At 37.8% G+C, this 26,881-nt stretch overlaps 1 protein-coding gene across 1 annotated transcript in view; it reads right to left on the reverse strand.

Moving 5' to 3' along the window:
* Positions 1-22,376, reverse strand: part of egfra (epidermal growth factor receptor a (erythroblastic leukemia viral (v-erb-b) oncogene homolog, avian)) — a 46,459-nt gene extending 24,083 nt beyond the window's left edge. The window contains exon 1 of the mRNA XM_030160790.1: positions 22,090-22,376. Within this exon, the coding sequence (XP_030016650.1) occupies positions 22,090-22,168 (79 nt within the window). The 5' untranslated portion in view covers positions 22,169-22,376. The remainder of the gene's footprint in view (positions 1-22,089) is intronic.
* Positions 22,377-26,881: the final 4,505 nt, after the last annotated feature.

Here is a 26,881-nt window from a genome sequence, read left to right on the forward strand (position 1 = left end):
TCAACTTTTTCAGTTCCAATGCCGCTACTGATGCTGGGGCCTTACCTGATACAATCCAAAATCACTGTTGATTTAGAGCAGAGATTCCACCAGGGGGGGACACTCTCCTGGAGGGGGGCGCAAGTACATGGGGGGGGGGGGGGTGTGTGTGTGTGCAGTGACATCATCATGCATGGGGTTGCGTTAGCGACTACTGTTGTAAATCCCAACAGTATAAATCACTCTGCAATACCCCCCCCCCCATAATGTTGGGGGGGGGGGCAGCAGGTAGTCAATGATAAGGTGAGGGGAGCTCAGTTTCTCACAGCTTTATCTACAGAGCTGTATAACCCACCATGTCCTCCACAAACAGGTCCGTTGCTTTACTTTTAGAATTACGTTTGGCATGCGCGTAGCCTGTGTTGCAAAAATTTAAAGGGGAAGGATCAGTCTTACAGATCGGTTACTTTTACCGATCCTCGATCCAGCTAAAATATTGAAATCAGGGCCAATATTTATTTTATTTTTCATTTATTTATTTATTTATTTATTTATTAGGGACAGTGCATATTAATGAACATCTACAACAATTGCAGCTGTAAATATGCCAGATTGTAGCAACAGTGCTAATTTCCATCTGATTCTAATATCAGATTGGTGCAACCTTAGAACTGTATATCTCTCAGTCTCATCATTAATAATGGTTTTAATGGCTTTAGCCTAGTTTAAGCATGTCTAATTTCAGGGCAAGTTCTTGACATGACTAAATAACAAACCTGGCCTTAAAACAACTGCTGATCCACGCACTTTCGCTATCGTTCGGTGCCAATATCAACAATGCCATTGATTTGGAGATACATTGAGGCATACAACTGTTTGCTTTAGGCTACATGGTGTTGTGGAATTAAGCATTTGCATAAGTAAGGCAGGATTACTGATAAGGGAAGAAGACATAAAAGGTTTTTCCATAAAGAATGCTGTTCTTAAAAGGAGAAATAAGTGTAATGAGGGCAGTTCATTGTCCTGTGATGCATGTTCAGTCATCTCTGGAGCGAGTCAGACAGGTTCTGACTGGCACTGAGAGTCAGCTGTGTTAAATACAATGACATCCCTCCAGTAGCACATACACAGAAACACACACACACACACACACACACACACACATACAAATTCTGTGGTCACATAAGTATACAATTGATTGTTCTCTTACATGTCTGAATTGATGGTTTAAGGTTTAACTTGAGCAAGTATCTCAAAAAACACCCAATGCTGCCGGTGCACAGTAACTTCTCGTGGGTCGCATTCCTGAACGTGTCTGCTCTTGACTGTGAAGAAACCCAACACTTGCACCAAAAATGCTGAGACACACCTCGCAACAAAACACTTATTTAATTACAGTAAGGCGTCTCTAAATCTCCTCAGTGTTTATGTAAGTTTCAAGTAATTTTTCAGCTCTGTACGACTATTCTCCAAAGGTAGCATTATTCATTTCCTTTTTCATGCCGCATGTTAGTTGTGTTGTTGTTTAAAGTTCATGCGATTCAACAGCTAATGACATAGAATTGGTGAGAATTAGCCATAAACAGCTGTCTCCCGCCCTCTCTCTTATTCCTTCTCATTAGTTTGTCCCTGAGGGATCTCCCTGACATGAACCCTGCGGTCCAACAGCCTAACACCTAGGCAACAGAGGCAGACTAGCAAGGCAAGCTGACCGTTTTAATTAGAGGAGCCATGCGAGATGTAATTAGACTCCTAATTATTACTCAGACTGAGGAACCACACTGTAATAAACAAAAAGGTTGTCACGACTGTGCAGCTGTGAATATTAATCAATCTCATTTGTACATCATGAATGACAGTTGCTAATGGGGATGCTGATTATGATTAACTGGTGTGTTGTTTGCAGTATCCTAACTGCTGGAGTCTACTTCCTGTCTGAGAGTTTTGTACTGTTAATATTTATGATGAGCTATAAAGGCTGAGGCAGGTGACTAAAGGTTCAACTAACTTCCTCCACTCAGAGTTGTGAGGCACACAAGGAAGAAAAAAAAAAAACACTGATTGCTCAACCATGCAGCAGCACAGTCACAGTAAACACTCTCCTTGTCCAGTTGTTGATTTCGCAACTCCGCGCAGGTGGTAAATGGCCTGATATTCCCACTACCATAAACTGAAATATAAACCCCATCATCCTACAGCGCGTGGGAAAGGAGGTGAGGCTTTATCAGCAGAGAGGTTATGGCAAACGGAAGGTTGAGTAATTCTACCTTAAATGTTTATGGTGTGATATTTAATGATATCTAGCAATGAGGATGTTACCTACAGTGGCCACAAAACCATTTCTGTTTTGTCCATTCAGCCCTTTTTGGTAAAGGGGGTATTAACTCTGGTCCACATTCAGACATAGCAGGAGAAACTGATGCAACTCAACACACGATGCCACACTACAAACTGGAATAAAGAAAAACAAATCTGATGATATAAATGGCTCTTTCTGTGGCAACAAAATCATAGCAGGTCTTATTTTCATGTGATCATACACTAATGAAAACAAAATGATGAGTATTATATTTAATTTCTGCTATTAGATCTTTGAAAATCTTACACACTGGACATTTAACTTAATTTTTTTTTTCTATTAACTGCTTACTGCGTATAAAGTAACAGCCTATTAAACATAAATAGACGCACACCTCGAAACCAACTTTCCGGTAATGGTAATAGATGACTAGAAAGTTAGTAAGTGGAAAATCCAGTAACTTTGTTTTTTTCTGTAGCACCTGCTAGAATTTTGACTCATCACACGAATGGAAACGCATCTCACAGCCTGCAATCTGTCTAAATGTAAGGGTGAGGCCTTGCAGTGACGTAACTGATACTGTGACAAAGACTAATTACCTATTGCTTCACTTCCTCCAGCTGTACCGTCGTCACATAATGTCCACAAGGTACTTCTATGACGAGGAGTGGCAGGTCTGGTCTATCTCTTGTACAGAACTTAGTGCTGCCGTGTGGGCGTGTGTTCTGGCATGTGTATACAGTATGCGTATGCAACACTGCCTCCGAGACTGAGTTGTACAAAATATTCCCTGGATTGTGCTGCACCGATTGGCACCCAGTCAGGTCTTGACAAAAGACTCGATAAACCTGATCATTAGTCATCTAAGCTTGTTGCAATATGCGGTCGCATATCGCTCTTTTGATGTTTACTTGGGGACTATTGTTGGTAAGTCAAGGGTGTGTGGGTAGATATTTGTTTCTTGAGGCTACAGGATCTGTGCCACTACAGAAAAAGAAACTGCTTTTGCTAATTATGTGAAACAATTACCTCATTGTTCATGTCCACAGGAAGTGTTTATCCATAAGACTATACAAAACAAAAAGCATTCCTATGTCTCTCAAAGAAATACCGCACCATCTGAGAAATCAAGTTACTGTTAGATCATCTACATTTTGGATGCCTGTAATTCTTCTGAGAGCAGGAAATGAGACAAAAGACACAATATAATAGTGCAACTTTACCCATGTTCCGAGTCCAACTACCCCCATTGCATGATTCTGAAAACAGCTACAAAGTTGGAAACAGGCGTAAAGTGTGGTGTTGATGTGGCTGAATATCCAGGTGAGGACAGGAGATGTTCAGGGACATTGATAAAAGACACTTACGTGGAACCATACGAGGCTCAGAAAGGGTTAGTTTGAGTTTTTGTACTGGTTTTATCCCCTGAGAATGTCCAACTCAAAAATCAATACCATTTATACTTTATTTCAAATGCTTTCTCTTGCCATCATACAGCCTTTTCCCACAGGGGACTGAAGCCCTGAAGTGCTCTTAAACCTAACCAAGTTCCTGGCAAAAAACATCAATGTGACTGCGGTGTTATTTCAGACTGAAACCTACAAACAAACTGACCGATTGAGGCAGCAGTTTTTATGACGGAAAAGTGCTGCCTTGATATCAGTCCAGTGCTTCGGAACAGAACAACATAACAGCTTCAGGTTTGATTAATTAGAAAATGAATGAAACTTGTCAAATCTGATTTACAGGCAGTAGCACAGTTTTTTTTTTTTTACACAAATTTTATGACAGATATGAACTAAAACAATACTAAAAGTACAATGCTGTGTTTTCAAACAGGAAGTGGCAAGTTGTGACATTTTTCTATCTAAAAAAATGCAGCTATTTACACGTGTCCACTTTTATGTGCATTAAAATCAGCATTGATGCACCTCATTACAGGTGAGTCATATGATTCCATTTTCAGCTCAAAAAACATACAGTACTTTAGTGTTTATTTACTTTAAAGTTAGTAACTTTCAAAGTTAAATTCTGGCAACATGATGCTGCATTTCAAACTATAACATACAAAGCCGTCTGAAGACTTTTGCATTGAGTTAAGAGTCTCAAAAACACAGCTTTAACTAAAAGAATAATGTTTTTACGGCTTAACGTTCACCTCCTTTGCTATGTAATGTTGGCACAAAAAAGAAAATTTCAAGTTTGAGGCTGAAAAACTTGGAGTTCAGTGGTGTACAAAACCAAAGTCACAGCAGAAAAAATGAACAGTAAACATTCATGAGACTTTAACTAAACAAGCTGAGATCAAATGAACAATGTTAGGTGCAAAAACCACCCAAGGAAAAGTTTCGAGTTCAGTCATAAATTCACTTTTTGAGGTCACATTTACGTGTCTGGATGAAACTTTGTGTTTTTTCTGGCCTTACAGGGGAAATAATGAAAGTCCATAAATGTCAACCAAACTTTCCTGGGCTTCAGCTAAAGAAACAAAACTTCTCAAACTGGTCTAATGGTTTCCTTAGGTCCACTGGGCCATCTACTATGCATTTAAATCATTGTGTATTATACCTTACTACAGACAGCAGAAATGGCCATGCCGCTTTCTCTTCCTCTCATTCACTACCTGAAATTCAATTACACTGTGTCCAGAGTAAGATAATTACATTAACTGAAAACTTAGACATAATTACGGGGAATCAACAATGCTAACTGACGTTGTTTATTTCTCTGTCTAAGTCAACAGCATTAGGGCAAAGTTTCTTGTTATGCAACTCAATCTGCAGGGTTCCTCCACTGGAAACAAATAGATGCCAAGGTTAATTCCCTTATTTAGATATAAAACATGGTAAACTCCCTCGTATTTCTCTGCAGTTTTAGTGTTAGCAGATGTTGATATATAAATAAAATACATTTTTGCTTTTATTGGCCATACTATAAATTCTCAGGGTTGCACTGATACAAATTTCCAGACATCCAGTTTTCAGGAAGGCATAAATCTCCTCAAGCCCACTATCTGCGACTGAAGGAAATAAAAATCCCTCTTTTTGTGCCTCGAGCTCACACTTCCTGCTCAAATGTTCTGAGATTCAGACGGAGCAAAGGGCTCAAATGTCACAAAAAGACAAAACCAGATAAGTTATACCATCAAGTCCACAAAAAAGTCATTTATCTTACAAAGAGACTTTGTAGTTGGATTTAAAATTTCCTGATATCCTGCGCAGTGGAAATGCTATCTTCCTTTGCGTGGGAGATGCATCAACCCCTTAGAGAAAACATCTTAGGGCCTCAGAAAAGAAAAAAGGACCAGTATGTATTAAAGGATACCCCCCCCCTCTTTTCATACACACACACACACATACAATCCTTGTTGTCCCCAGCGACTGCAACAACACAAGCCCCTCTGACATCTCAGGAAGTTGATCTTTACACAGGGTCACATCCACACGGCTACCCTGCGATGCTGGTCCAGATGGTAGCCGATTGTCGTCTCCAAGGGCGGGGGACGGGTACTGCACTATTTGTCCATACACTACTGGGGAACGACAGCTGATGGAAAGGAAATGAAGAAAAAAAAAAAAACCAAGAGTAAAAAGTGGTCTGTGGTTAAGCTAACTGAAATGTATATGGTGGATGTAGTGGGTGACTGTGGGGTCAAACTGTGGCGAAGGGGTGTAAAGTCTCACACTTGATGCCTGAACAGGGCTGACCTTTTTTCCCTAAAGGCTAAAAAAAAGGGACAACACTTTCAAGTGTCCATCTGTTGCAAATAAAACGTCCAGCTGACTGCATCCCGTGCCTTGAGTTTCAATGGAGAAGGTGAAGTTTAGCCGGTTAAAAGCTAAGCAAAGTGACCAAATAAAGACCAAAAAGGCTAATGTTTACTCTCTGTTCCCAAAGAGCACTCACTACCAGTCACTGAGACACTCCAGATACCTGCGGCCGGGCCCATCACAGTGTTTACTCTCCACCACAGCATGAGGAAACCATGGATTTAGGTTCCACACAAACACAGGAATATGGCATGTATACTCACTTTCCTGCAAACTGCGCTTTAGCATTTCTAAGATGATGATATTCCTAAAATGAAAAAAACAGTAATGACTTCTGGAGTAGATCTGATGTTGAACTGTTGAGTGTGAATGAATTAATATAGAGCAGGATGGAGGTGTCTTGTGTCTTGCAACAAATTATTATTTTAGTTATGGATCTATTATCCATTAACGACAATTTGGTTAAAGAAATGTTTGTTATGAATACCTGAAAGAGATGCATTAAAAGTACAGTCATTAGAAGCATGGGCAAGAGCTGTGAAAAATGATCAAAAATGTTACCTGTTAATAGTAAAAATTACCACTATAAAAGTAAAAATATTTCTTTCAAGTTTAAAGCCTGATTTGTGGCTTGGTGAAAGCAGAAAAATCTGATACTTATTTTTGGTTGTGAACTATTCTTAATGATCACAACATAGGATTTTAATGAAAGACACCACAGTCTGATGCATTTATCTCCATCTCTGTGTATCCACACTGTGAATAATGAAGAATTCAAAAGAGCAGAGTAATTTTTTTGGCATGTTTGCTGAACTCAAGTACCATAGACAAAAATCAAAACATTGACATAATAATCAAACCAAAGGAGACAAAATAAAGGTTAAAAATTGCACAGTTTGCACAGGACAATATACCATTACCAATACAAATGACCAAATTGATAAATAAAATGAAATCCTATACATCTGTATCATAGGCCCATTGACAAATTGTCAAGATTTATAACATACCATACAAAAACTGTGAAACATTTTTCATTAACTATGGAAATTCATGGTTTTAAAAGCAAATCATCAAGTGAAACATGAAATTGTAATTGGAACTATATATATATATATAATTTTTTTTTTTTTTTTTTTTTTTACATAATTTTAGTTTCATGGTGTAAAATCAACAGATGAAAAATTCCATCTGGCACATTTACAGTAATGTTGACTTATGTGCACTGCCCCGTCAGACATGCCAATAACATAAAATAAATAAAAATAATTGGTGATGTTCCTTTAGGCTTCTACAATGGCTTTCCATTCAGTACATTTCATCCGTCTAGGTAGAAAATTCAAAATAATATTGTGATAAAATGTTTATTCAGCATTAAAATATGCCTGAGTAAGATTGAGTAAAACAATAAAACAATAAAACATTGTCAGCAAGTGACTTTACTGATAATGTAGACATAATAAACCCAAATGAAAAAAATGCACATTTTTGCAATGATGCATGTCATTGTATTGTATATATTGCAGTAATCATCATCACTTTTAGTTATACTGAAACCAAGTAATGTTTCACATTTTTTGGAGAAAGTATGAATTAATTTTGACATTATGACTTGCAGTCGTAAAATTAAGTATATACAGTAGTGTGCAAAAGTCTTAGGCCACCACTAGGTTTATCGTTTTTGCAGGGTTGAAATGAGTAACATATTTATTCTCCCATTCTCTTTTTTTTTCCAGATACAAGAACCAGCACCAACAGAAACATCTGACATGTATTGAATGAAACCTGGTATAAAACATAAGAACATTAATGACATAAATCTCACATTGTCTGGAAAAAAAAAGGGTTAAAGACATGTGAAGTGCAAAGGGAGGTCACACTAAATATTACATCTTTGGTTCATAGAAGTGTTTTTTTCCCTGAAGATTTTGTTTTTAATGCTGTACACACTTTACATATATCCAGATTGGATACAGGGAAATGCATATGTGTGGTCATTATAACTTTATTAAACCAACAAACTTCATCTTAGCAAAGCACATTTGCACAGTACTGTGGAGAATATCTATATGCTAAAGAGCACAATATAACTTAATTTTAGATGGTTTTGAGATATCTCCCTTAGGACCTATTATTTTTTTTAGATCTTATTTTTCATGTATTTTAAAGGGAAGACAGCAAGTTGAAGTTCAATGCTAGTAAACAAAACTAACTGCAGAAAATATGTTTCTTTGGTGATTAAGCAGAAGGAGCAGAAGAATGAATTTTAATTTCAAAAACAGTTCATGAGTTCTGGAGTAAATGACTAACAAAGAGATGTTTCATTGCCTGCATATTGGTTATCCTTTGAGCTACTGCTGTGTAATAATCAACACACTCCACATTTATCTCAATAGTCAATGATGCATTCATTACCCAGTGGTGATATCCATGAGAGAGGAGATAAATGCACCAGAAATGATAGGAGATGCATTAAGGCATGAATTACGTGGCAGCAAGTTGATTTATTGGAGCAAGTTAAATACAGCTGCACTCCTATTTCTCTCCAGCTGTGAGGGGCCCACAGGATGGCCCAAATAATCAAGAAATACATATCATTACTTAAATTATTCTCCCACATGCCCTGTTGGAAAGTCCATTAGCCATCTATAAAGTCGCCAAACAATCCTGTTCCTGTTACTCGAAACTCACAGAACCCCTGTTACCCCCAGCCCCATTTAAATTCCAATAAAGCACCCATCATTCTCCTGAAATGTTCCAACATTCAACCCACTTCCTCTTTTATATATCCAGACATTCTCCTCATTGAAGGCCATTCCAGCCAAGACAACCCCCCTCCCTGGCTTTTTTTCTTCTTTCTCCTTCCCTGTTAAAACCATACTGCTCTTCAATCCCACAGGAAGCCCGAAAGGAAGACTGGAGAGGGAGTGGGCGGCCAGCACACTGCTGCTAACTCATTGCTCAGTGCCTATAACCCCCTCACCCCACCGCCGACCCCCACCCCCCCTCCACCGGTCGCCACTGAGCCATGCGTGGAAAAGAAGAGCAGAGGAAGAGAGGCAGAGAGAAAGAAAAACAACAACCGCAAGCGGAGGAACCCACACATTTCACACATCATTCCAACAGCAGAAAACAGCTGTGATTCGGGAATTCCCTGCTGATTTAAGCATTCCCTACTCCAAGAAGGCCCAGGTCGGAGCACATCAACGCAGAGGACAGATAACTCTCACTCACTGGACTCCTCACTCTATCTAAACAAAGGAGATAGACGCTCTTTGAAGCAGCCTTAAGAGGTTCTTATTTTAGACCGATTACTGAGAGTCTTTTCTGTGTAGGTCTAACCACTGTTGCGTAGCATCGCCTGCCAACATCTCTGTTCCTGCCTTAGTCATGTCTGTAGCCCCGCTGGAGTGTTCACAGAGAGGCCCCATAAAAAGAACATTCTACAAAAGCCTTGGGGTTTCAGTTAGTAAGCTTTACTCTATTGCTCAGGCCTTACTCACCATTTCAACCTCTGCTTTACACATCAGCCAACCCTTAAAGTCACTGATGAGTAGTTTCTTCCTCATCCACACTAGCAGAGAGAGTAGAAGTCAGGGACAAATGGAGCGCAGGGAATTAGTTTGTACAGCCAAAGAGCTCTTATAATTTTCAGTGCTGTGAAAGGGTATTTGGTTACATTGCACGTTGTACTCACCAAAAGCATGACCAATTTAATTTGCACAGGAAATGTCAGAGGAACTTAGCTATGTCTTCCTGATGATACATCAACATGAAATGTTTGAAATGTGATGGGGTGCCACTAACAAATAACTGGGCCCCCGTATAATCTTCAGAGTATTTTCAAAATATTTCTCTCCAACCACAATAGTATGAACAACACATATTGGAGAGAAAATGGTGCTAGCTTTTCATCACACACCTCTCCCACAAGCCCACGGCTCAGATTTCATCTATTGTTAACGTGCGGGGCGTTATCCTGTTCCTGACAAAAAAAAAGCACATCACACAACATTAACACTGCTCCACAACAATGCTTTGCTTGTTTAAGATGGTTATGACTGAGGAGGGTGGTTGTTTCAAGGCCGCCCCCTCACTACAGATAGAGAGGGGCTTTTGCACAACCTGAGTCCTGGCTGCTTTGCCTCAGTCTTCAAAAGGCATCGACTTGGCAGAGCAGACACTGTTCTTCATATCAGCTACACCACTGAATACAAGGACTCTGGATATTATAACACACACTACAAACTGCTCACAGCACAACCCAGATAAAGCAATTCCATGTTCAACACATGGATAATATCACTACAGTTCCCACAGAAAAACTTCTTTTCAAAACTGCAGAAAATTTTAAAAAGTGTCAATTTGTAAGATCACGTGTTCATATTTAGCTTTTATTAGAGTATATTTTATCCACACCTATATGATTAATGTTTTACAGCGTTGCTGCTAAAAAGCAATATAAAAAGGTGCATTGAAGACTAGCGACAATGAGTATTTTTGTGGGGAAAACTTCAATGAAGATATCAATGAACAAGCTGTTTTCATGGCTAGTTAGTTTAAGAATGGAATTAGCGACATCACCAAATGTCAACTTCAACACAAACTTCACACCCTCTGGTAAAGACGTGGCATCATTTGCTGTTTCCGGATACTGTTCACTCCTCTGTATTCAGTCTGCTTCAATCCTTTTCAGCATCTATGAGAGAGAATAGATATCTAGACCCTTGGGGATATCTAAATCTGAACTCGGAGGTCATGTCCATCACTCATTTTCTCAAATAGATTAGGCTACTTTTTCATTGACAGAGCTTTTATACTATTTATTCAAGCTACTGCAGTACTGTGCCCCTGAGTCTATAAAACACATCCAGTTGTCATTCTACCACTTTACATGTGATGATGAAGAGCCGAAGAAGTGGATGACGCTGATAAGTAAACAATTTTTAAACAAATGAGAAAAAACTAGCCTAACTCTGGTAGGAGCTAACGTTGCTGTATTATCTCACTATCGTTATTTCCCACTGCATCTGCTAAACTGGATCTCTTACAGATGTCTTTTATGAGGTGTTCACACTTTGTGTTTCATCTGTCAGCCATTAGTCTGTGCTGTCCAGTTAAGGGGAGGAAAACAAAATAACGAATTATATCTCAACTGAGCATGAAATGATGCAACGCGCTGCTGTAAATATACCAAGACCTAAACCGTGTTTAAGACACCTACAATCGTGATCTACTGCAGATAAAACACTGACCTCTGAAGCTGAATTGGTTCCTCAGTAGAAAGACACAGAGAAAAAAGGCTCAGCAAGCATCGATTATTTGGATCTGGAAATAAGTTCTGTGGCACCAAGACGTCAGACTTGCGAACAAGTGGATGGGCACATGAGATTGTTAAATACTGACCCTTCAAATTAAGAGCAAATTTAATATTACATGAAACATTTTAGTATGGATTATATGTAAAACCACCACAAACTTGACCCCTGGACTGTCAGCTTCATATACTGTGAATAGCTCAGCCTGTAAAATTGTTTCCAAACGCAGCATCCCTTTCCAGACATTTTTCAATTGACCAACAGGTGCCAAGCATTTATAACCCAGGATAAATCTTGGATAGTTCCCATTATTTCTGTTCTTGGCAACATACACTGCTGCATGCCCAAGCCAGAGGAAGAAAAGTAAAGGGTTATTTTCCCCTGTCAGTCAAACATGAATATTTCGAATACCTCCAACATGACTGTTTAAAGAAATCACATTTGTATGTTGTTTACTTGTCCCCTGACCCAAAAACCCAATTAGATTTAGAGTAACTTTAATCTCCTGGGTATCTGCTTATTGTAATAATACTCAGATAAAAACTAAACAAGCAGGCATATTATAAAATCTCAGACTGCCTTCTAATCAGCTCAGGAAGAGGTTGTTGATGTAGTGGATATGCTGCAGGTCCAGAGGACTAATCTGTACTGCCTGGCATTAGTCCAGCTATATTCTGTACTCCAAACTATGTACACCAGGAAACCCATTCCCCACTGAACCACATGTATTCATCAAACTCAAGTGGTTTGATATGAAAATGAAAGGACAGAGAACTACATCTTCATCATTTAACAATGATTCTTAAGCACCATAAGTCTGCAACATAGGAATATACTTAAAGTATGTAGCCTTCATTGATGGTTTAATGGGTAAACTTGCCACAAGAAGGTCAGCAGCAGGGTCTTTTTCTTTTATGGAGGCGCACATTGCAAGCAAAGCAAGATGAATTCCTTCTTTTTTACAGGCCTCTGGCTTTAATTATAAAAACATGTGGTAATGAAGATGTTCCGCTCAAGGTCCCACCAGGAAATTAATTCTGAGCTCAACGAAGCATTGGTGTTGTTGAAACTTACTAGGCAATTAGAAATGGTACTGCAGAAAGTGTGTTGTGTTAAAAGCATATTGCATTTTAGTGCTCTGGGAGTTAAACAAATCACAGATCAACCCTGCAGCCGCACCACGCTACCACTACAACACTGAGTAATGTTGTCATCTCATCCATAAATGGCTGAGATGAAATACATTTTACAATGCTGATGAAATCCCTGTGAGGTGATGCGAGCTAGTAAAATGCTGGAACCGTGGCAAGACTGGGGCTGACATCTTCTTTCCCTCCTCTAACACACCCACCACTGTAGACTGTGAGAAGGCCTATCATCACTGTTGTTACAAGTCAGAAAGAATTATGTCATGAGGAGGAGCGTCTGCTATTACTTTGCCAAAATTATACTCTACTGATCTATGACATCACTTGTTGGTGTCTTTTTTGTTGCTGTGTTTATGTAGTTTTGGAACTAAAGTGGGCCAGTACATTACTGATGATCAAGCACTTGGTCTGTCTTGTTTTCTATTTTGGTCCAACTGATAGGACTGCATGACCTGACTGAATGCATAGCTCAAAAACAACTCTTGCCCTACTAGCCTCCCTAACTTTAGGCTGTCAGGAGTGCCTTTCTCCTCAGTGTTGACACAAGTTTGTAAAGTCATGTCTACATGGCAAGTTAAGGTCAGGGGAAGACAGATAAGGCTCTGTCAAAGAAGACAACAAAGCCCCAAATAAAGAACCTTTTGTCCAAGGCTTGGAGTTGCTGCAAAGACAGAGACATATTCAAGTTTGGTCTACACAAAAGGCACAGGAATTCATTCAACTCATGCACTTTTCTTTTACTTGTACGTACTGTTTATATTTCTCATTCATGCATGATCTCTCATCATCTCATTTTAAACCCAGCCAATCACTGAATATGTATTTTGGCTAATTTTCAGTAGCATTAACATTTTCATTAAGAGGCACTCTTGTAACAAGGCCACCACAGCAGCCACACTGTAAGCCGAGAATTCAAGTCTTGCATTCTGCAGCTTGTCAGTACCTGGCTAATTCAAAGATGTGACAAGGGGTCTAGACTAGAGAAAACCTGCAGGCAGTACAGGTATCAGCTAACAAGTGATTCTGCATGTGAATGTTGGGTCATGTAAAAAGTCTAAGGATGGCTTGTTTTGGGTGCAGACAAATGTATTTGGAAAGTTAAACAGTCCACAGTTCTCTTATATCATGTTTTAACACAGTGTGTATGTTAACTTTTTAACTAAAAAAGGGCAACATTTCCACTGTCAGTACATTATTCCCTTTGTATGGTTTTTACATTTAACATCACAAATGTACGAGAAAACACTGTAGTGTTGTACGTTGCATCATATGAAGAACAAAATGATAATAATAGTGTTCCTGCTGACATCCATAATTTAAAGCATCATTAGGGAAAGGGGTAAAAATAGCTGCCGTTTCCATTTCCGCCATTCAGAAATAAATAAACGTAACTACTTTAAGTGTCATTTTACCCAATTGTACCCTTTAACACTGGGGGCAAAAAACAGTCATTAGTGAGTCTTTAGTCCAGTGTGAAAGAGGTATAATAGTTGGAGTCCAAGGACTGCTGATTGCAAGATAAATGGTTATAATATTACTGAAGTGTGCTTTCTGGTAGATGATACCAAATAAGATACAAAGACTAGAAAGGACAGAACCCATTTAGCCTATATTTAACTAGTTATTACTCACCAGTAGCACCTTTTGGACAAATACAGAAAAGGTACCTTGGAAAGACCTTGACTGACACTACACCACACCCTTGCAATGAAGCATATAATGCCTTAATACCCAGGCAGTTGCTTTCATCGGTAGTTGAGCGATGAAAAATCATCAGACAAGCCAGATCAGGATTCCCTAACAAGCATAAATAATTACTGTAAGTATTTGCGAAATTGAGCAGATGTTTTCATGAATGTTATGTCTTGATGTTCAAATATGTTCTCCATCATCCTGAGTGACATAAAGCTACATTATAGAAACTAAAGTCAAGCAATTTCATGTCCCTCACAGATTTCCCACTGTTTACTCTACTGAGTGTGGGAAAAAAAAGGAAACATTTAAGCAACTGACTGCGGATCAGAGCCAATGCAAACTAATGCAAAACAATCTAATAGTACACCTTGAAGCCACTGTGGAGCTCCAACATCCTTTTAATCAGGATGTGAGACAGGAAGGCCATGTCTTTAGACTGCATGGGGACTGCAAATTAAATGCTATGGATCTCCGCTGTAATAGCTTCTGACAAATGCAAGAGTTCATTCTAAAAAAAATTGGATAAATTAACCATAATGTACCGCAAGGACCAAACCACTAAGAGCGAGTCATGACTTAAAACATGCAAAATAGTTCACTGTTCCAATGGACCACACAGGAAGAGGCTAAATGCTATGAGGGAAGTGAGGTCCAGAGATCAGCCACCACCCTTCAACCATTGCTTTCTTCAGATGTATTTGGGAAAGGGGGTTTGTTTGCGAAGCTATTGTTCTCTTCCCAATGGGGGATTCCTCTCTTGGATCACACTGCTCCTCAGAATGACATGTAGGCTATTAAAGAAGATGCCGCACCTAACGGACGTGGTCGAGATAATAGTGAGAGACTCTCATCTTCAATTTGGATGAAATAAATCCAGGGCTCCTTGGTAAATGAATAAGCAAGGAGCAGGAATACCAAAGTCAAAGATCTCACCCTGTCCTTCTGATGTTTGTTTGTGTATCCTCAACTTTCCTGTTTTTCTGCACAGCTTTGATCCGTGCAAAAACCCCTGTCCATCTTATTGGCATCTTTTACATTCGCATCGTGACACGAAGATCCATTGGAATGAACACTGAATACAAATACACCAACTTCTTTGTGTCTGTGGGAAAACAAGGCCTCAGACTAGAGTGTGTCTGTTCACCATCCTTCTGAACTTAGATGAGCTCCAAATTCTTTTGAGTAAGGTTTGCAAGTGTGTTAGAGCCATGGTTTTTATCCAAGCTGAAAGCCTCCGGGATGGAAACAAAATGTTCTGTGCCCACTTTCCATCTTTACCCTCTAGGACTAACTTACTGTTTCAGCAGTTTCAGTCTGAGAAAACTTTGAAAAACTGTCAAACATTTGAGGTTCACTGGAAAACATATTATTCTAGGGACTTATTTTGGCCCCAGTTACTGACCTGCAGGTTATTTTATTAAAAATAAGAGTCAGTCACAAATCAGTTGCTTTAAAATGTCAGAAATTAGCAAGTGATGCCTCACTCTCCAAAATCCAGAAGCACCGGGTTCAATCAATACCCACAAAAAAGGAACACACCACTGACACCCTTAACATACAAGAACATTTATGTCTCTAACCTTTAACTCTTGAACACCTATACACCCTCCAGCAATGAAAAACATCAACTGATTAAAAATGTTTAATCATTTTGAGCAATTAATTCTACCAATATATGTAAATAATTCAAGTAAACCCCAGTTTCCCAGCTTTTCAACAGCATCAGATATGGCCTATAGGTCTATAGTCAACAGGGAAACACTCATTTTCTGCAGCATTGATTCACCAATAAAACTCATGTAGTTTGACACATGATGGTTGATATAATTGTTTTTTGTTATGTTCAATTAATGATATCTTTAGCTGAAAAAGTCATCTTTATTTCAGTTTTCTTTGTTTTCAACTATTAGCATTCAAATTGTCTCTGAACATTTATGAAAATCCCCATGGTCAGTGATTTAAAAATAGGAAGACACCAGATTTTCACTGAAAATGTTATAATGAAGGTAGAAAAAAATTCATTTGGAAGTCACTAGAAAAACAGTTCTAGGTCTTTAAGGGTTAACCGGTCATCAAAACTAACACTATCTGTCATAATTACCACTCTTAGAAAAACATGAATGTATGCAAGTAGCTACTGTATATATACTGCGTCACCACAAACCAACACTTTTCCAAGTGTGAGGTTACAATATGCAACAAAAGGATAAAATACAACAGATTTATGACACAGCCCGTTCATGTGATATAGTGGTGGAGACGGACTTTGGAGATCTGTGTTTACAGTAAAAAGTCAGCCATAGAACAAGCTAAATGACTATTTTAGAGCAGTGGCCTCTTTTCCCTTTTAACACTGCACCTGATGAGATGGGAAGATAACTATAGCCCTTTTTCCAACCTAAATTCCTTGATCTCTTTCCACTCGAGACTCCACGCACAACCACTGGATCATGGAAAGGCCATAAATGCAGCGGATGGCTTTGTTACTATGTACAAACAAAGGACGTACGAATCAGTTCAATGAGTAACCACGTTTACTCACTTATTCCAGACTGAGTTTTCAGTCAATGTATACATGCTGCAGAGTGTGTGTTATGTATGGGTTATTCTTTTTTAAAATACAAGACGGAAGAAGGAAGAAGGAAGAAGGGCTTGTAATAATTACATAGAGGGTGGTTGAAGGCAGACGTAAAAATTATACATGATTGTTTGTGGTTTGTTTAGACGGCAAGTAAATCAGACACAACATTTCTTTTGACTGTTTTACGGCTGAACGACTGAATTACTGTATTCTGATGTGTCTTCAGAGTAAAAAGTAAGCCAAAGAACAAAAGCTGCTTTACTTCTGTTTCCTCTCGATGACATACACGTCTAGCCTCGGGTGCGTCTGCTTCAAAACACAGATCACTGTAGCTCCACTAAAGTATCAGTGCTGCCAGATAACCTGCCCTCCACAGAGGCACTATTGTCCCTGGGTGAAACCAAAATCCTGCACCTCACCAGAAACCTTTTTAAAATCTCTACCACTCAGACTTGATGCAGTTTATCAAAGCTAGGAGGGAGGGAACTGGGAAAATTATTCTGCGGCTCCCACGGCTCACACCAAAAGCCATAATTCCAACAATGGCTGCAGCACAAGTAGTCTGGGAAGGTCGTCAGACTACCTGCAAGACACAGCAGTAGTAGCAGCAGCAAAGCCAAAACGGACCCTCAAACACAGACAAGAGATTCTCAGATTACACAGGATCATAACCTATATTTCACTACCAGCATCCATCTAATCCAAGAGAGTGGGCTTTAATGAAAAGAAAGAGCACGGCTTTCTGAAAGTGATGGAAAATTCAGGTGACTGATGAGGGGAGCTGCCTTGTTAGATCCCAACACAACGCAGAAGGAAAAGCACTTACTCAGGATGCTGAAATGCACTGCAAGACTGAAATTGTCATGATTCAGCTCAACTTTTGCAGGTGTGTAAGCACATTTAAATGCAAAAGTGATGAAGCCTGGACTTCACCTACACATATTATCTTCCAGTCTTATTCTGTGGAAAATAACCCACTAACTCTAAGAAAGCATATTGATATAAGCGGGTTATCTCGTGCCCAAAGCAAGCTGTGAACCTCACAGGGGGGATTATGGATTTAGCCAATGACATGCCCCTGAGATTAGTTTGATCTTTCACAGGTTATCTCATATAGTCCTCTTACAGGACCTCTTAGGCAGCTTTGCCTTACACTACAGTTTGGAAGAAGTGATTTGATTATTTAAGCATACAATAAAAATTTAATCATCTGCTCTGCAGTATATCTGCAGTCAAACTGAAGGAGTTCAATTGATTCTGAGGCCATTTAGCATCTTATCAAGGAAATAAATAACCCCAGTTATTGCTTGTGGTTGGCTGCTGGTGAAGCTGTGGGCATTATTTACAACCCCTCCACAGATGATGACAGTTAATAAGTGAGCATGCCAGCGCATAGGACGAGGAGCTTTTTTATTATTCAGCAAGTCCTGTCCGACTCCCACAGAAGCCATCACTCCCTGCCAAGCTGTCGCTGAGCACACGACTGACAGGTGGGCTTCCTGTGGGAGAAGCTGCCAGGTGCATTATCACATCTCAATTTCATTTCCAAGAGCTCGTAATGTTTCCCACGTAACAGGATTGCAAATAGACATGGGCCACTAAAAAATAGTTCATTTCTTTAATGTTATAATTTTGTAAATGCAGGAACTGTGGTTTGATTTTATTAGATCTGAAAAGTCACATGACTAACACATGAAAAAGTATTTTAATAAATAATGATGTTTCAACAGCTCAGTGCATGCTCATCTTTTTTCTCCAAAATTCTCCTTACAAATCACCCCACCACTTAACCATGAAGTTTTATAGTTTATCCCTGAACTCGTCATTTAAGAGTTTTTCTCAACCTGAAAATCTTTTGTTACTTTTTCATATGAACAGCTAAGCAGATGTTCTCGCTTGTTTCTTAGCAACACAAACACTTTTCCTGTCCCATAATTAGATCAAACATTTGACCGTTGGTGAAAATGAGTATGTGTCTCCTATTTTGGTGACTGTTGTAGAACCTCACAGGAGTGCGTGCTCCTTATGGACTGAGAAAATGATCCTTCACTTTAAGACTCATTAACCTTATTTAAACCCCACTGGGTTAATTAAAGCATAAGCTTACAAGAAGAATGTGTGTCTTTTTTTCCATTTTGGTGCTACTCAGCAATAAACATTTTTAATCATCTCATATTTACTTATGTATGTAGACATGTAGTCAGCCTCACTAAGCCTTAATTATAAAACAACACAAGAATAAACTGTGTAAACTGTCTCATGTCTATGTGTTTCATGTTTTCTACATAAAAACATGAAACACAATTGCATGGTTTCATATGGACTCTGTGTCAAGTAAATATTTTCAAGACCTTAAAAAGAAAGTATTGTTTTCTCCAATCATCAACCCAAACTGAAAACAAGGATTTCACAGAGCCAACAGTAACTAATAAGTAATAAACTGGCATAGTTTGAGTAAGTGGTAAAATCTTGCAGAGTAAATGTAGTGAAACTTTACCTACTTTGGATCACTATTAAAAAGAAAAATAAATCAAAAGTCCTTGTCGGCTGTAGTTTAAGATAAAGCTTTGGGTCAGCATATGAGATTCTATAATTTAATGAGAGAAAGACTATTACTACTTTCACTACAATAGAAAACATTCACATTTAGATTTATAAATCTATTACAAAAATATACTTAAATCTATGTATATATGCTGACAGTCTATCCTATATCTTGAAAACACATGCTTTTTCATTTGTTTTCATCAAAGTATGTAAAACTTAGTACATTTTTATCTTTGATGCACATAAAGTTAGATTGCTGTCTGTGTACTGAATGGGACTGCATACAATGTTGTTGTATTTTTTGTATAATGACAATAAAGATTCTAATTCTGATCATTTCCTCAAAAAAAAATGTGTGAATTTCTCCTTTGGGTTCAATAAAGTTCATCTGTATCTGTTATTATAGACCAGTGAAGAGGCAGCACTTTCATCCACTTGCTGTTTATTTTTATTATTAACAAATTTGTGTTTAATTTTTAAGATGTGAAACGATGCACATCTCCAATGGTTTTCGTATAGCCGTTTTTCATTTCAGTTACAATTACGTTAGATTATTACGGACATCGTGTTCTAAGAAAACACAGTGTGCCACACAGAAACATCTGTCTCAGCCTCTGGCCAAAAACAAAACCCAACAACAACAACAAAATTCTCTTCGCCCATATGGCGGAACTCACATTTAGCTGGAAACAGAAAACTGGATCAGTTGTAAAAAAAAGAGAGAACAGTAATTAAATAGAATGGAGCTGAATGTCGTGCCTATCTTTACAGCTGCTCAATTTTAATCCTCTCTGGTCTTAATAAAATTCCCAAATCCTTATTTACTGTGGGAGACTTTACTGCTGCGTGAAATGTGCGCTGTCTAGTTTGTTTAGAAGCCCAGAAATATTTAGGGACTCTGTCTTTTTGGCTCACAAACACTTTTGATTTGTTATGGTTCTCTAAAAACCCAGCACTGGCTGTTTGAGCATGAGAAGAAAGATGCAGCTTGCACGTGTGATGCTGGCAACAGACACACTGCGCTTATCTGCTTATAAGGAGGAAGAAGAGCGCAATGAGTGGGAACACTGATGATTCATGAGAATAGGAAGTCAAAGCAATTAGGGAGTAAAATGATACTTCTGGTCACTTTCTCTCCTGACGTCTGGCCTGTAAGAGGTACAGTGTGAATCAGCTGGCAAGACATGTGGAGTAAATATAATAATCCAACACTGAAAATGGAAACAACTTGTCATCCTTGTGCTTTTTGTGAATTATAATTTGAGGTGACCGTTTAGAAAGTTGGCATTCAGCAAAAAATTAACCACTTCCTTCAAAAATAATAAAAGAAAAGAATCATTTTGCAGTCAAAGCAGTACTGCTATTAAAAAAAAAAAAAGTTTTGTGACCTTTACTTCAGGGTCAAAAAGAAGAGACTAACAAGCACTTCTACTTCAGCAACTGTTTGCAGATTTTCTACAGCATCTCTCCTGCTTTATTGTATTATTTGTGCTTCATATTTTTGGGAAATGACAAAACTATCCTCATGCAAACTCATGCACAATCATCTTCTATGTAGTTAGGGCTGTGTATTGGCAAGAATCTGGTGATATGATACAAATCACAATACTAGGACCACGATACAACATATCATGATATATCATGATACTGTTAAAAAGGCAATAATTTGTTTGTCTCTTTTTTGTTAAATGATTATTTCCTGGAAGAATTGAATTACACCAGAAATCTGCGCAAATACTAAACACATTTTTATTTGATCCCAAAAGGATCTAATGTTATATCATAAAATGTTCAAACTGAAATTCTGTTTTCCAGACATTACAGTTTAAGATCCTGTTCAAATGTTCATATTCTATTAGTTCAGAACTAACATCAGAACATTATTTTAGTGCAATCAAAACAAAGGAACTAACATTATTTAATAAAAGAGTGTTAAATAATAATGAATAAAATATAAACAAAAAAGAAAAACAAAAAACAAAAATGAATATCTGCATTTGAATAAATACCTAAAAATATTGATACAGTACTTTTCAATATCGATACAGTATTGTGAAATGAAATATCGCGATATATCGCAGAACCGATATTTTCTTGCACCCCTATATGTAGTTAGAATATACTGTATATAAATAAGTTTTAACTGACTAAAAGTGAGAAATAAAAATCTGAAATGAGAAAGTTTAAATCTGGATACAAATGAATCAAACATAAGGCAATTTATAAGAAAAAGAAACACACTTAGATTCTGCAAAAATATATGAACTTGCACAACAAAAATCAACATTTCATGGGTTAAGATCCAAAAGAAAGAAATAAGACAGTGAATTGCACAACCACATCCCCTCCCTGCAGCAGCATCATCATCAATCTGGTGCAAATTTGCGCACTCTGGTCTTCGTCATTTCACACGGGATGTGCCAAAAGAACCGTTTTTACGCACTTCACCAAACCAAACTCAACTTTAAGACTACATAAAGGCCGCTGCGTGGGGATTATCAGTAACTCCACTTGTCTGACAGTCCAAGTTAAGACTTTACAACAGTCTGTCTGCTGTTCTCAGGCTCAAACTGCGAACACTGGGACAAACTTTTTCTCTCACTCTTTTATAACTTTCCACGCGGCGCTCGGAGCTGCCTGTGATTTCTGTGTGATTTATGTACACGCCAAAGTAAAGAGAAAAGCGAAAGTTCTGTGTGGCTTTATCATTACAACAAAGCCCCGTCCCTGTCCCGGTAGTTGTCTGACTTACCTTTCTTTTCCGCCAGGACACAGCAGCAGACACACAGCACAGAGGTGAGCCACAGCCACGGCACTAAACGGGGCGCCATCGTGTTGGCTTCTTTTTGGGTTCTGTTTTTTTAAAGTCGCTGGTCAAAAAGTGTCATTTCATACCAACAGGATGAGATATTCCGCTTTTTACGAACAAAACTGGAGCTCTTCAGTTGTCTTCTTGAAAAGTACAAATATTTTCTCTCCCTTCTCGGGGAAACTCAAACTTTGACAGCTCCTCCTCCTCGCGCAGATATCTCCACTCCTCCAGGCTCGAGCGGCCAGGACGAACCACTGGGAGCTCTGACGTCAGCAGGAGGGTGGGATGCGCCCCTCGAGGCGCCCAGGTACAGGTCAGAGGGGAGGATGCAGCCAATAGAGCAGGGCTGTCAAACTTAGTCTGGTTCAGGGGTCATATTTAGCCCAATTTGATCTTAAGCGGGCCAAACCAGTAAAATGATCACTTAATAACCTATAAATAATGACATATCCAAGTTTTTCTTTTTTTAATGCAAAAACCTCCAGTTAAATTATAAAAAATATTTACATTTTACAAAAAAGATGTGAATAACTTGGAAAAAAACAGAAATTTCATTTGAAAAATTAGTGCAATTTTAACAATATTATGCCTCGACTTATTATTTATGCACGTACATTACACACAGTGTTACATAAACATTTGGTAACAGGCAGAATATTGTTAAAAATTTGGAGTTTGGAACTAAAATTTGAACAATTTCTACGATATCACATTATCTTATTATTATTATTAACACAACTACAGATCACAGTAGATCCATAAATGCACCAAACATTTAGGAACAGGCAGAATATTGTTAAAATTGCACATTTCGGGTTGTTCATCCTTGTTTTTATTTATGTATTGTTAAGGGTTAGTATTTTTTTTGATTCTGTAATGGGCTGTGTCATTTGTTCTGTTGTATTTTTGTAGTTTTTCTGTTCCTGTTTTCCCTCCAACAGATAGTAGTTAAAAGAGGATCAGCTGCAGGTGTGCTGTTGCTCTGCTGGCTGCACATTTCGGGTTGTTCATCCTTGTTTTTATTTATGTATTGTTAAGGGTTAGTATTTTTTTTGATTCTGTAATGGGCTGTGTCATTTTTTCTGTTGTATTTTTGTAGTTTTTCTGTTCCTGTTTTCCCTCCAACAGATAGTAGTTAAAGGAGGATCAGCTGCAGGTGTGCTGTTGCTCTGCTGGCTGCAGCTGATTGGTGCTTCAGGAGATGAGCCGGGAAATTTAAAGGACAGATCTTCATTCCTCCAGAGACTCCTCTCATTTCATCTCCCCCTCTGTGCAGACCAGCCTTTTGTCATTTTTTTGTTAGAAATTTGTAAAACCAGTGATACAAGGAGGGAATCTTTTTCTTTAAGTTTTGTTTGGTAAGATTGATGTATTTTGTTTTCCTTAGTTTGTTTTTGTATAACATTATGATTCCCTTACCTGATTTAATTTTTCTTTCTTTGTAAATAAATATCTCATACTGCAGTTCCATGGTTGCTGGTCATTTTTGATAATTTGCTCCTGTTTGTTAAGGGACATGGAGGGAGGGGAGTCTCAAAGCATGTTGCGTCTCGGCAACCCCTAGACCGAGCGTAACAGTATTTATTTGCATCTTATTGTGAAAGAATACTTTTGTAAATGTAAATATTTTCACAGTATCATGTTATTTTTTTCACTTACATTTTTCCACATAATTTTTCACAAAGAAAATTTGTAGTTGTCATTAATTATGGGTTACTGTGTTGTTATTTTTACTTGAGATCACATTGGTCTGTATGTGGAACCTGAACCACAATGATTTTGACAACCTTGACTGTTCAGGTTTATTTTTGCACTTTCATCCTGCGGGCCAGAATGGAACCTTTGGTGGGCCAGATGTGGTCCCCTGGCCGCATGTTTGACACCTGTGCAACAGACTGACAAAGATCCAAGAAACAGGAAAAACAATGGCAAAGAGAAGAAAAACGGGAATCTGTCTTAACCCATAGAGACTGTTGTGCACATTTTACGCACTTTTCATTTAATTTTTGATCATTTTGGCTGAGTTTATGCATTTGGCATGAATTTTAGCAAGATTGTGTATTCTTATTTGACCAGCCCGTACACTGAGTCTAAAATACACTGTGTACAAACAATTGTTTCACTCATACTGCAGAGAAAGACATTGAAACCCTTTCAAATCAATGTATGACATTTTTTTAGCTATCCCATGAGGAGCACAGTTTTTGACACAGTGAAAAAATAATAATGCGGAGAAAAAAAAAATCAATGTTGTTTATCACTGACAAATCCGAGGCTGTAATAATTTGACACAAAAATTACTTGGCATGTAGTATCCATCCATCCATCCATCCATCCATCTATCCATCCATCCAAAAGTTAAAAATTAATTATTTGCATATTACTTTGCATATTACTATTCATGCATATTACTTTTTGTCACTTATTTGACACTGCACAAAATTAGTGTATGAAAATCAGTGTTTCTGCTAATCACTGATATATCTATCTTGACCCCATATATATCCCAGGCTGTAATAATTCAAAATTTCAAAAGTCTACTAAAATTAATATTTTGTTTTTTTCATCTGAAAACATGGTGACATAACAAAAACCTGGCATATAAAGAATTTAATGAATTTATAATAATTAATTTTTATGAATGAATGAATGAATGAATGAATGCTTTTAAGGTGCATATTTTTTGTCCTTGGCGATAAGAGTGAGACTAATGTTAGAACTAGTCTTGAGGGTTAATTTTTCCTACACACTGTAAACTGGATGATGGAAAAGGACAAAAGGTTGACAATCTATTAAAAAAATGCTATTTCTAGTAGTTTATTAATATATTTTGAGATTAAATGAATGGTGATGATGGATAGATCAATTACCACAACATTTTTGCCTTTTTTTTTGCTTCATATAAACAGGAATATGCACCAATCCAAGGTTATTTGCTTTTATTCTATATCTGCCTTCCCCATAAATGAATGAAGGCCTTTATCTGCTTATTTAAAATTGATGGGGCATAACTCAGCTTTCTAAATATAAAACATACAACAAAATAACAAAAATAAATTTTGCAGAGAATTATAATAATGTAATACATCTTTTTTTTTTTTTTTTTTTTTTTTTTTTTTTCACAGCAGATGCTTTGACTGGTAGCAGCAGGTGAAGCACAGGTACATAAACAGTGGCTCAGCTGTGACCAGCCATTCAAGTAAGTTAGCATGCACAATACCGGGAAATGGCGAATAAATTTAATTGGTTTGTTATTAACATTATTATGGGTGCCTGTGAGTTTCCTGTTTACACTGTAACTTGTTGTGAAAAAGATCCATTTACTCTTATTCTGTCATTTATAATCTCAGATATATTGTTCAAATAGAGAAATGATCAGAACAAACAGAACAGACCCCTGAGTGTTGATCAAAACTATATTATGGATAAGGCAATGAGGCTGGGGTCTGTTCTACATACATATCGTTAGCCTCATAGCATAATTACCAAACTCATACACAAACGGACAAAAGTACTGGGACACTTTGAATTCAGGTGTTTCTTTTCTAACAGGGATCTGGGATACAAAACAATAATGACAAATGTCATAATGTAGTTTTATATTGGGATAAATATAATGTTGGTTATTAATACTGATATGTCAAATCAGCATGAACAGAACATCCAACAGCTGTAACCATGATGTGTCCCAGTATTTTTGTCCATGTAGTTTATAAACATCCATATTTCCTTCAAGTTCAAAGTGAGATTTTTCTTCCTAAATGAGATGTGAAGAGTGTAGATGGTTAGTTGAGGTAGAAAATTATAATTTACAGTCAGAGGATTGAAAAATATTTTAGAAATTTATAGGTAGAACAATTAAAATCATAGTCATGGATTAAAAAAAAAAACAAAAAAAACAATGTTGAGAGAAATTAAATTAAAACATCTCTGATCTCCTTTTGGAAGCAAAGATAACAATTTAAAGCAAACTAACCAATGCAATGATATTTGTCACAATATAAAACTATGACATTTGTCATGATTGTTTTGTATCCCACACCCCTATTAGAAAAGAAACACCTGAATTCAACGTGTCCCAATACTTTTGTCCATTTGTGTATGAGTTAGGCAATTATGCTATGAGGCTAACGATATCTGTTTTTGTTGTATTTTAACTAATGCGCAGAATCTGATTGAGATATGTTTGGTGAACACATAGATACGTAAAGATGAAGAAAAAGGTGAGGATGATTCATGGAGATGTCAAAACTTGGTGGTTTAGTTGAATTTGGCCCATAGAACCACTGAATCACCTTTTCGCTCTTTACAATGCTTTTCTGTAAGTGGTCCTCAGCATCAGTGATACATAGGGGTTGAATGGACAAAATGTCTGGACTACTGACAGACAGTCTGCCTCATTGGAGCTGAATCTAATTGGATGTCAAGCTGCTTAAATGTGTTTGTTGTTGTATACAGATCCTACTCTGTGAGGATAGAAGTGACAGAAGTCATTTTTCATACTGGTGCTTATTTCATTACTGCAGTGTAATGGCTCAGCAAATCGTCTATGGTTGTTGGAGGGAGACGTTATTGTGTTGGGTGAAATTATGACCATTCTACTTGAGGAGAAATTACCTAATGTTAGGGCTAACGTTTCACATGAGACGACACAGAGAGCTACTTTGAATTTACTGTGGATGTGATGCAACTGACAGTTTGACTGGTTGTGTCCTGTCATTGGGAAACAAGA

Source organism: Sphaeramia orbicularis, chromosome 17 (genome assembly GCF_902148855.1).
Source record: "Sphaeramia orbicularis chromosome 17, fSphaOr1.1, whole genome shotgun sequence".
NCBI lineage: Eukaryota > Metazoa > Chordata > Actinopteri > Kurtiformes > Apogonidae > Sphaeramia > Sphaeramia orbicularis.